The sequence below is a fragment of the Malaclemys terrapin genome, chromosome 7, assembly GCF_027887155.1.
Source record: "Malaclemys terrapin pileata isolate rMalTer1 chromosome 7, rMalTer1.hap1, whole genome shotgun sequence".
Classification (NCBI taxonomy): Eukaryota; Metazoa; Chordata; order Testudines; family Emydidae; genus Malaclemys; species Malaclemys terrapin.
The window spans coordinates 87,923,753-87,935,813 of NC_071511.1; the positions used below are offsets into that span (position 1 = coordinate 87,923,753).

General features: G+C 41.2%; 1 protein-coding gene across 1 annotated transcript in view; it reads right to left on the bottom strand.

Annotated features, from left to right (window-relative positions):
* MICU1 (mitochondrial calcium uptake 1) overlaps window positions 1–12,061 on the bottom strand; it is a 221,834-nt gene that overhangs the window by 144,502 nt on the left and 65,271 nt on the right. The window contains exon 3 of the mRNA XM_054033805.1: window positions 6,148–6,328. Within this exon, the coding sequence (XP_053889780.1) occupies window positions 6,148–6,328 (181 nt within the window). The remainder of the gene's footprint in view (window positions 1–6,147; window positions 6,329–12,061) is intronic.

Genomic DNA, 12,061 nt, shown 5'->3' on the forward strand with positions numbered 1-12,061 from the left:
TTCAGAAGTATCCTTAAGACCCAGGACTAAAGTCAATCCTAGTAGAGTTACTTATGGCGAGAAAATTATTATTATTTTCTGTTTTTGGAATACAGCAGGTTGCAAGGATTTTCACAACATTTCCTGAGATGGTATCCTTCTGACAACAGGTTCTTCCTGTTTCTGAAAGCTTTTCAATAAGCAGGCTAGTCAAAAGATATTGTGCAGTCTAAAAAGCTAAACTCTAGCCAAAACCTAGACTCTGAGAGCAGTATCACCTGGCTCAAAGGGGAGAGTTTGCATTTGTCAATTAATACAAATATTCCTAGATTAGGGAGATGGTTTGAAAAAACAGCAGTAAGGGATCCCCCATGCCCAACAAGACAGAACCACTGTTCTGGAAGCTTAAAGTTGGCTCTATATGACAGGTTGAAGGAAAAGAATCTCTTCTGTTGTCATGAGAAAAAACACTAAATAAACCAAGGTTCACCGTAATTAACATTTCAATGCACTTCCACAGTGTCATCAGGCCCCTCGGATCATCATCATCTGATAGAGCAGGAACTCTAGCAGTTTGGTTTCACACACACCGTGCATAGTAATAGTGCAGATAAATTAACATTCATTGACTTTAGGCTGCTTACTGCAATGCATATTGAAATGAAGTCTCAGCATAATTAGCCCTCATAATGCAGAATACCTGCCAAGACTTAATGACAGTTCCCAAATAGATCTTAGTGAAGTAGTCCTAATGCAGTACATAAAACTTTTTCAAATTAATCAGCGAACAAGTTACACCATTCATGTTGTGTCATTAACCTTCAGCTACAATAGCACTTCATCACTGTTTCCTTCTCTCTCGTTTATAAACAAATCTAAATATTACTCAAGTTACACATGTACACAAGAGGATATTTGCCCTAGAATCATCAGTTTATAACAACAGCCTCAGGCTCTAATTGATGCTGAGCGATAATATCCTAGCTTCCTCCTACATTGCTTCACCATCCAAAATAACTTGTGACATGCGTAATTTATTATTTCATCACTAATTATTGCATTCATTAACAGTGCTGGGATAACAACCATGTTTCAAAACTCGAAGATTTCAACTGAAGTTTTTTCCCCCTATGCTAGGACATCACACATACGACCTTTTGGTTTATTATAGGAAGACATGGAAAGAATATGAATGGGGGAGGCAACAGTGACAGATGTGGAAAAAGCTGAAGTACTCAATGCTTTTTTTTGCCTTGGTCTTCACTGACAAGGTCAGCTCCCAGACTGCTGCACTGGGCAACACAGTATGGGGAGGAGGTGAGCAGCCCTCAGTAGTGAAAGAACAAGTTAAGGACTATTTAGAAAAGCTGGACATGCACAAGTCCATGGGTCCAAATCTAATGCATCCAAGGGGGGGGAGGGAGTTGGCTGATGTGATTGCAGAGCCATTGACCGTTATCTTTGAAAATTCTTGGTGATCGGGGGAGGTCCCAGATGATTGGAAAAAGGCAAATATAGTGCCCATTTTTTAGAAAGTGAAGAAAGAGAACCTGGGGAACTACAGACCGGTCAGCCTCACTTCAGTCCCCGACAAAATCATGAAGCAGGTCCTCAAAAAATCCATTTTGAAGCACTTGGAGGAGAGGAAGGTGATCAAGAACAGTCAACATGGAATCACCAAGGGCAAGTCATGCCTGACCAACCTGATTGCCTTCTATGATGAGATAAGTGTCTCTGGGGATACGGGGAAAGCGGTGGATGTGATATATCTTGACTTTAGCAAATCTTTTGATACGGTCTCCCACAGTATTCTTGCCAGCAAGTTGAAGAAGTATGGATTGGATGAATGGTCTATAAGATGGGCAGAAAAGCTGGCTAGATTGTCGGGCTCAATGGGTAGTGATCAACGGCTCGATGTCTAGTTGGCAGCCGGTATCAAGTGGAGTGCTCCAGGGGTCGGTCCTAGGGCTGGTTTTGTTCAACGTCTTTATTAATGATCTGGATGATGGGATAAATTGCACCCTCAGCAAGTTCGCAGATGACACTAAGCTGGGGAGAGAGGTAGATATGCTGGAGGGTAGGGATAGGGTCCAGAATGATGTAGACAAACTGGAGGATTGGGCCAAAAGAAATGTGATGAGGTTCAACAAGGACAAGTGCAGAGTCCTGCACTTAGGAAGGAAGAATCCCATGCACCGCTATAGGCTGGGGACCGACTGGCTAATCAGCAGTTCTGCAGAAAAGGACCTGGGGATTACAGTGGACGAGAAGCTGGATATGAGTCAGAAGTGTGCCCTTGTTGCCAAAAAGGCCAACGGCATTTTGGGCTGTATTAGTAGGGGCACTGCCAGCAGATCAAGGGAACTGATTATTCCCCTGTATTCAGCACTGGTGAGGCCATACCTGGAGTATTGGGTCCAGTTTTGTCCTCCCACTACAGAAGGGATGTGGACAAGTTGGAAAGAGTCCAGCAGAGGGCAACAAAAATGATTAGGGGGCTGGGGCACATGATTTACGAAGAGAGGCTGAGGGAACTGGGGTTATTTAGTCTGCAGAAGAGAAGAATGAGGGGAGATTTGATAGCAGCCTTCAATTACCTGAAGGGGGGGTTCCAGAGAGGATGGAGCTAGGCTGTTCTCAGTGGTGGCAGATGACAGAACAAGAAGCAGTGATCTCAAGTTGCAGTGGGGGAGGTTTAGGTTGGATATTAGGAAACACTATTTCACTAGGAGGGTGGTGAAGCACTGGAATGGGTTACCTAGGGAGGCGGTACAATCTCCATCCTTAGAGGTTTTTAAGGTCCGGCTTGACAAAGCCCTGGCTGGGATGATTTAGTTGGGGTTGATCCTGCTTTGAGCAGGGGATTGGACTAGATGACCTCCTGAGGTCTCTTCCAACCCTAATCTTCTATGATTCTATGCGCCAGAAACTCCTGAACTACTACAACTGACCGATTTTCAGAGCAGAGCATCCTCCTATAACTTCATTTGACTACAGTTTTGAATGTGAATGGGTCACGTCGCTCCAACAACAGAACATAGAACCTGAGTCTGTGCCCAAACTCACCCACTTCATGTGGCTGACTTTACAGTAATTACAAAAATAATACAACATACATCAGTTAGACAGGTCATCCACTACTGTAACTGCTGACTACATACCAGAGATGGGACCAAGCCCACAAATAAAGGGTTCACTTAAACAGAAACATGGGATCCAGTGCTTGGTGAACTGCTGGAAGACTACCAGTTAGGCTTACTGCCTCATGCAGGACTAGACTTCAGCATCAGGCTCTGAGGAGACATGCTTATCCCTGTGCTGTAGAAGAAAAGGATTTATTGTTAGTAAAGATGCTGGTAAACCTTCTGTCAAGATGTCCTGTAGTGGCTCAAGGTTGTGAGTACCAACCTTTGGGAAGACTGCTAAGAATCAGGGGACAAACCCCAAACTGGCTGTGAGATCTACATTTAGATTTCACCAACCAATTATCCAGTGTAAACTCCTCAAGCACTGTAACAGCCCAACCATGGAATCACAGACAGTTCCCTTGGCTACTCAAATCTGTCCTGCCACCCAGGTAAACCTATCTTTGTGACAGTTCACCCCTTACACCAAGGATTATAGCAATATTCAGGTTACTCCCAAGTCCCAAAGTACCCGTCACTTATCACAGGTAAAATGCACTTTAGATCTCACACCAAAGACAGTTTATTATAGGATTATCTACAAGTATCTAAAGATTTTATTATATAGGAAAAGGAATCAAGAGTTATTTACAAGGTTAAAGCAGGTCAAAATATATACACACAAATGAGTTCCAATCTAAAGTTCCAAAAGTAATAGAAACTTCTATAATAAGAAAAGCCCTATATGTCCTTTAGCAGTAATTCAGGCTAAACACTGGAGATCATTTGCTTATGCCTAGTAATCCTTTCCTCCCAATGTCCAAGCAGCATAAAGAAACAGTTCCTTCTTGTTAGTGTTTTTCATTCCCTTCCTTCCTTCTGCTCTGAGCTGCAGACTCAGCTGATGGGATGAATTCACTTGCATGACTCATCTTCACTGAAAGGAGAAAGCAATGAAGACTTTTGCCTTCTTGAATGTTCCATTCTTGTCTCTCTGGTGGTGATGAGCTTCCCATGATAGGCAGGACTTATCACCTCTGGTTGGAGACCTGCATTTCACACTAGCTAATGTCTCTCTTCTGTCTGGTAATTTACACAGTTACAGAGGTTTACAAATAAAATGTTCTAATATTACCTTATAATATGGGATACAGATGTTAAAAATGAGATTAATGCATGCAGCAACTTACAAGCGTTCCAACTATGTATTTGTCAGGGTTCAGTGGAGAAATGGGGACGTTGGCATGAGTTGGCACCTGGTCTGCCAGTATCACACCTTCATCAGAACAAACTGATACCATTGATTCAGTTAGCCAATGGGCCATGCTGAAGCAATCTACTTATTGTTGTTCCCATAAAGACACGAGGCTGGCAAACTACTAATTTGATTAACCACAGTAGGTTCAGTGATTATCACTGAGTCAGAAGAGAGAAATCCAGTTCTAGAGTGGACCTGATGACTTGCAACTATAATCTATTATAATCTTATAAACTAATTTACTCTATGATTCTCACTGATGAAACATCTTACTTGTGAAACCTGACCATAGCCCCACCTTTCCTAATTTAGAAGGGAGAGAGGTTGGTAATTTTAGGAATGGCTCCTAATTACTTAAAATAAATATCCATACTAGCCAAGAAATGTATCCTGTCTTCAGCAGCTGGAGGCAACAGCAGAGGGAGCCAGCAAGCAACCCAACTCCCCACCATCATACCTATCATAACTTTGCGCCTTGCTGGTAGAGAAAAATAAACCTATTTGTCTAAACTAGTGTAGATCAGGGCTGAGATTTTCAATACTGCCTAAGGGATTTAAACACCTAATTCCCATTAAAATTAATGGCTACTGGGCATCCACATCCCTTACACAGTTGTGAAAATCTCAGTCTAGTATCTTAGAATGGAACTTCACTTAAAATCCTCACTAACATACCAGCAGAAGGGACAGTCTGTAACCCCAGGAGACACTCTGAGATAGGCTGGATAACTCAGTTAAATTCCATATAACTACTGAGACCAAAAAATAATGCTGCATCTCCAAACAAAGCCTTTACAACATATGAAAAGTTATTGAGCCACTACATACTAATCACTTACAATTTAGCAACTAATGAGATGCAGCCTCCAGCATATGGACTTAAAATAATTATCAGAAACAAATTATAGAAAAGGAAATGTGAAGAAAATACACTCTTTTGTTCTTCTGTTTGGTACTGCATAGACCCTTAAAAAAAAACATAACCCAATGAAACAAGCACCCAGAGAGGTTAAAAAAAATACAGCCATCTGCTAAGACTGAGTTATAGGACTTTTCGTCAGACCAAACTGTAATCTTGTAATATTGATAGTAACAGCTATTGACCAACTAATGTTGCAGATCATTCTAAGGAGTCCAAAACACTCATAACTTCCCAGTAATTAAGGTAGGTCAGAAGTACCACTTCACTATTAGAGTGCTTTTTTCCTATTTAAAAATAGGAGGGAGAGGGTGAAAAATCAAACAGCAAATAAACATAGGTGCACACTTTCTATGAATGCAGAAAAGAGAAAAGTTGTGTTTCAGTAGCTACAGTGAGAGAGTAACCACATGGAATACAAAGGAGCCGCCCCTTCTTACCCAACCCCTCCACAACTGGCAAGACACTTAAGACACAATTTTTAATTATGTCAGGCTTCTCAGATTTTAATCACTGCTTTTTAATATAGAGCAAGGTAGAAGGCCACTAGCCTAAATTTTAAAAAGGAACTAGTGATTGAGTAACTCACTTTTTAGTTAACCAACTTGAGATACCTCAAAAGGGCCACACTTCCCAAAAATCAAGCCCTCTTAAGGCATCTCAAGTTGAGCACTCAGAAAAGGGGTGACTCAAAGTCACTGGTCCTCTTTAAAATGAAGGCCAGTAAATGTAAATACCAAAAGTCAGCCCATGAGTACTCAGAGTATTTAAAGTTTTAATTCTGTGTCCTGTATTTTCTCTCCCTGTTTCATTACTGTGCAACTGCAGCAGTATAGAAGAACATTCTGCGTGACAAGCTTTTGTACCTTACGATCTCTAAATCCAGAACGTTGTTTCTTCTTCTTCTCTTCGGGCTGAGCCCCTCCACCACTTGACTCGACAGTCTTTCTATCATCGCCATTCTCCTCTTCTTCTTGATCCTTCACTTTTTCATTAGTTTCTGTCCTTGCATTGTGTTTTACAGATGACGGTGCTTCTGCATGGGCTCTGTGATAGGCAGGAAAACAACAACGATTAATTCAGGAACTTTAGAGGATCCATTTGTAACAAGTTAACCAATTTTTAACATTGTATTCAACCAAACAAGCAGATTGGAATAACAGCAGATTTGACTATAAACATCTAAGATCGTAAAATGCTTGAGGCAGGGACAGTCTCTGACTGTGTGTCTGGTAAAACAATTAGTACAATGGGGTCCTGATCCTAATTGGTGTCTGTGGATACTACTGTTGTTACAATAATAAAATAAAAGAAAAATAATAAGAGAAATAACTTCAATTAGTGTACTAGTAGTCCAATGGTAGCACCCTGCCATGATAAATTTCCACTTCTCCATCTCCAGACACAGTTAACACTGGGTATTTGGCAGGTGGGAAGAGAAAGCACATCAAGTGATTTAACATTGACAGTCAATGGATGACATCACTGAGCTCTAAAATGGAATCCTGCACAGACTTCCTTGACTGGAACACTGGCTGCAATTCAGAGCTTTGAGGATTGAAGAATAAAAAGTGAATGAAAGTTAGGATATTTAAGAATCTGCAACACATACTGATATTTTCCCCCCGCCCCTGGTGGAATTCATCCACCCTTGCAAAACAAACTAATATCAATTATTCATTTGTTTGTTCCCAAGAATCTAGCTAAATATATGAATCACAGACTGAATTATGCAAGTTCACATGTCTGCTTATCTTCGAGTCAACAAAAAACAACCCCTCCCCACAAGATGCAGCAAGTGCTGTTTTACAGAAAATGAGAAAGAAAATATTCTGACTTTAAAAGTGTTTCTCTCATAATGCCTTTAAAACCTCTACCAAAAGAAAAGAAGTAAGACAAAGTGATGAAGGAAGCAGAACGCAGTACTGCTGTGCTCAGAATAAGCAGCCTTTTGGTCTCAGCTCAATCGATTTATTTTTGATTTCAAGCAGACAGACTGTCGTATTTCGTTCATGGCTGAATCTAGTGAATTTGAAGGGTGAAGGAGGGAGGGAATAATGACAATGAAGACTGAAATTGGTTATCCATAAATTAGAAATACTGCACACAAGCAGAACACTGGGGCTCTTTTCTTGCTGTGCAAGAGCACCTCCCAGTAATCCTCTGCAGATGAAAATTCAGCCGACCTCCACAGTCAGTCTTACTGCCAACCCACTGTGAACATGAGCAATGAAAGCTACTTGAGGCATCAAAGTTGTAGGCTACAGTTCGTACACAGAGCAAACTTCATGACAGAATGCAATAACAGAGCTTTAATCCAATCTAGCATATAAAAGCTCAGTTGCAATGCCACAAATGAAAAGCATAACATCTCATCTAGAAAGACTACCCTAAAAGACACAGGACCTTTGTATCTCCTAAACTTCAAGCAAAAAAAATATTCATATTTGGCCCCCATTTTTACCAACAAAATGTAGAAGCGGTGTATCAAAAGTTCCTTATGTTTTAAAAATAAAAATACTAGTTTTACTGATTTTTCACACGGTAAACACAGCCACGTTTGTGGACAGTCTCCATGCATTACATAAAGAAAAAGTAAAATAAAGAGGACAGATTACTCCAAAATTAAACACCACAAAAAAGTACAGCTCCATTCTGACTGATTCCTCATAAGTCACTAACCACTATTACATGTAATAGATTTGGAAGTAGTAAGTCTTCTACATTGCTTAAGAGAAGAAAGTACCAATTCTACAGAAATGTTTCAAGAGTTATCTTAAGAACAGAATTATCATTATGAATGCAAGTTTTCTTCAAGTTCTGATAAGCATTTAAGCAAAATATCTAAAATGTGAAAGCAATAAAATTAAAAAGTTCCTAAAATTGATTTTAAAAGTTGGTGTGGTTGGCCCAGTGGCTAGTGTTCTGCATTTGCATATTCTGTACCCATTGTCAGCTAGAGGTGTAGCTGGCAATGGTTTAAGTACTTACGTAGACAGGACTAAACCATTTTCCAAGTTGTTTCAAGATGACCTGATCTAAGCTGGTCATCTTTACACTCAAAAACTGTCTATAGTAGCACTTAAACCCATAGTTAAAAACAGCACAGCTTCTTCTGTACTAGACTGTGTCTATACTGGCAAAACTGGGACCTACAATTCTTTATTGGTGGCAGCAGCCTCAGAAGATGTAGCGTAGACAGGTATCATACATTTTTCACCATGTCATATAGGTTGCTTTTACCACCATGTGTGTTGTCTAACCAAGTCCTGCATATACTACACTGTCCACCATGGCTACCAGTAGCTGAGAACTATGAGCCTGAGTTCTCCCTCCTTCCCCGACAAAACTTTACTCCCCAAACGAACAGAGGTTGATTCTTACATGAGGCTGAGCCCAGAGGAAGGAAGTGTGTACAGTATGCAGGGCCGGCTCCAGGCACCAGCCAAGCAAGCTTGTGCTTGGGGCGGCAGATTCTAAGGGGTGGCTTCCCTCCAATCCTTTTTTTTTTTTTTTTTTTTTTTTTTTGCTTTGCCACTTCGGCCACCCTGGAGGTTTTTTTTCTTTTTGGTTCGCTGCTCCGACTGCCCTGTAGGGGGCGGCGGCGCAGAGGAGGGGAGCGCCCTGCTAGGAACGGGCTGCGCGCTCTATCTGCCCCAGCCGGTGCCAGGTCTGCAGCAAGCCCGGAAGCCCGTGTCCTTCCCTGCCCGCTGACCGGAGCGGCACGGAGCCCTCCCGACAGGTGGCGCGGCGGGAGGGGCTAGCTGGCGAGTGCCCCGCTGAAGGAAGCCCTGGCAGCCCCCCTTCTCTCTCTGCCCCTGCTCCCTTCCCCCGCTAGCTGGGGCGTGCACTCCGCTGCCTGGGGCACGTCTGCAGCGCAGGGAGTCGCCTTACACCCTGGCTCTGGCCACCCCGCACATTTTTTTTTTTTTTGCTTGGGGTGGCAAAAAAGCCAGAGCCGGCCCTGACAGTATGACAGATATCTTGTTCTTTGGTCAGAGGGATGGTAGGTGCCACACGAGGCCTCATGACATTACAGTCTAGAGCTCCAGAAAGATGTGGGAGAAACCAGAGTGGGGGGGGATGGGGGAAGGAAACAACATTAAAATTAAAGCAGAGGTGGGGATATAGCAGCAGCTCATATGGGATTAAAACATGGCAAATATTTTAACTTCAGGTCCACTGAGCCATTTGGTTGTGTGCTAAAAATAGGCAGGTCTCCCCACCACATGGGCAAAGTGAGCTCTGGGAAGGGAATTTGGTATCTGTAGCCCCACTCACCAACAGGGTGGATAAAAATCAATGATTTAATAAATAAATAAATAAAATCAGGTTATTTTTTTATTAAAAAATCGGATTTTTTGATAGATTTTTTTCCTCAAAAAGCATTTTATCTAAAGATAGCTTTGAACTATAATGTATCTTAATTAAAACCATCTCATCATGGCATAGGGATTATCAATCCTCATTCTATAGTACAAGACAATATAATCATGTAATGTTTAAGAAAAGTTTTGTAAATGAGTTCCAATAGTTCATGGATTAGGGACCCAATCTTACAAGGTTCCAGGAGCTTCTGTATAAATTATTTAGGTTAATCTTTCTATCTACCCAATGGGACTCGGTGCTCAGTCTAGAGGATACCATCAGATACCAAGATATCGTCAGAGATGCTTAGTTTTGCAGTTCTCCAACTGTGGATTTGTCTCTCCAGAGATAACATGCTTGTTAACAGCAAAACTATTTTTAAATAAATTATAAAATAATATACAGATGTGAGAAATAACAGACCTCAACCCTCTTGTCCCTCTGAAAATTTGTGTACACAGAGTCAATCCCTTACCTCTCTCTAAAAGTGCAAAGTTTCAAAAAGTTCAATGAATAGAAGATTGTTGGGGGTGGTGTGACGTTGCACTCCATATGATTTTATAAAAATATGTTAATGAGTGTGAATATAATGGAACTGGAATATGCTTCATGCAAAAGGTCTCTTGTAAGGTATCATTACAAAACTTATAATCTACTGAATGTGGTCATCCTATTTGTATAAATGTATCATTCTTGTATCTGAAACTAGAAATATGAAATATAACTCTGAGGTCCTATTGTAATTATGCAAAGTGTGAGCCATTAATGGTGGTTTGGAATCTTGACGGCTCCCATCAACTAGGACAATTGGTTGTAAATGGCTCTGTTTACTTACAAGCCTTCCTGTGAGTCAAGCCAGGAAGAATGAAGGCTTGGGGTCTCACAGGACATGTGACAATGTCACCTGGTACTGCAATCCATCTTAAACCTGGTGCTTTTCCATTTAGAAGAAGGGGTGGAGACCTAGAGAGAGAAAAGATTCCTCTCTTGTGCCAAAGCTATATAAGGGGGTGGAACAGAACAAAGGAGGGTCCAGTCATGAGAAATCTCCTAGTTACCACCTAAGCTGGAGCTAACAAGAACTATACCAGGGGAAAGAATTCAACCCAGACTAGGTCCAGTCTGTGAAAGAAGCTTATTGGAACATCTCCAAAGGTGATATTTACCTGTATGCAGTTTCTTAATGTATTAGGCTTAGACTTGTGTCTTTTGTTTCATTTTGCTTGGTAACTTACTTTGCTACCCCCTCTGTTACTTTGTTCTGTCTGTTATTACTTGGAACCACTTAAATCCTACTTTTTATACTTAATAAAATCACTTTTGTTTATTATTGAACCCAGAATAAGTAATTAGTACCTTGGGAAGCAAACAGCTGTGCATCTCTCTCTCTCTCTCTCTGTGTTATAGAGGGCGGACACTTTATGAGTTTAACCTGTATAAGCTTTTTAAAGAGTAAAACAGATTTATTTGGGGTTTGGACCCCTATTGGGAACTGGATATCTGGGTGCTGGAGACAGGAATACCTGCAAAGTGGTTTTCAGTTCAAGCCTGCAGCTTTGGGGGATGTGGTTCAGACCTGGGTCTGTGTTTGCAGCAGGCTAGCGTGTCTGGCTCAACAAGACAGGATTCTGAAATCCCAAGCTGGCAGGGAAAACGGGCTCAGAGGTAGTCACAGCACATCAGGTGGCAGTCCCAAGGGGATCTCTGTGACTCAACCCATCACAGGCAGAATAGAACTGGACAAGGAGAAGAAGACTGGAGATTAATGTGAGAAGGGAGGGACAGGCAGTAGAAACAAAAGTGAAAAAGTCTGAGCAGTATATTCCAGAAGGCTTCAGGTCTTTCTGAGCATAGCCTTCATTCATTTGAGATCTACCATATAACGGCAGCAGGCCGTAAAAAGAGACCCAGTTTGGGAATATTTTAATGAAGTTCCTCTACCTGTGGGTAAGACAGGCATGTTTGCAAAATGGAAACAGTGCAACAAAGAAATGCAAGGCCTGGTTGCCCGAATGAAACAACACCATGAGAAGTGTTCCTTCTCAGGAGGAAGCTGTGTTGAAGATGATGAAAGGAACATGTCTGAACATGCAGGATCTTCAGGTTGGTAAACTTTTTTATTTCATACTTCTTTCTTAAGGACTGCCTGTCTTCCTTCTGGACTATTCTTGAATTCTCATGTTTGAGCAAAAAAATATAGTTGTTACTCTATGGTACTATCATTTTAGATGTAGTTGTGATAAAAAATAAATAGCTGATATAGGTAGATCTTCCTTTTACAATTTCACCTTTAAAAGTAGTACTGAGTGTCAGTGAATGCAATGAGTAATACTAAATGAGCAGTATGGGAATAATAATTAAATAACTGCATTGCTTATTTTGTTTAGGAGAATCCATCCTCAACATACAGGA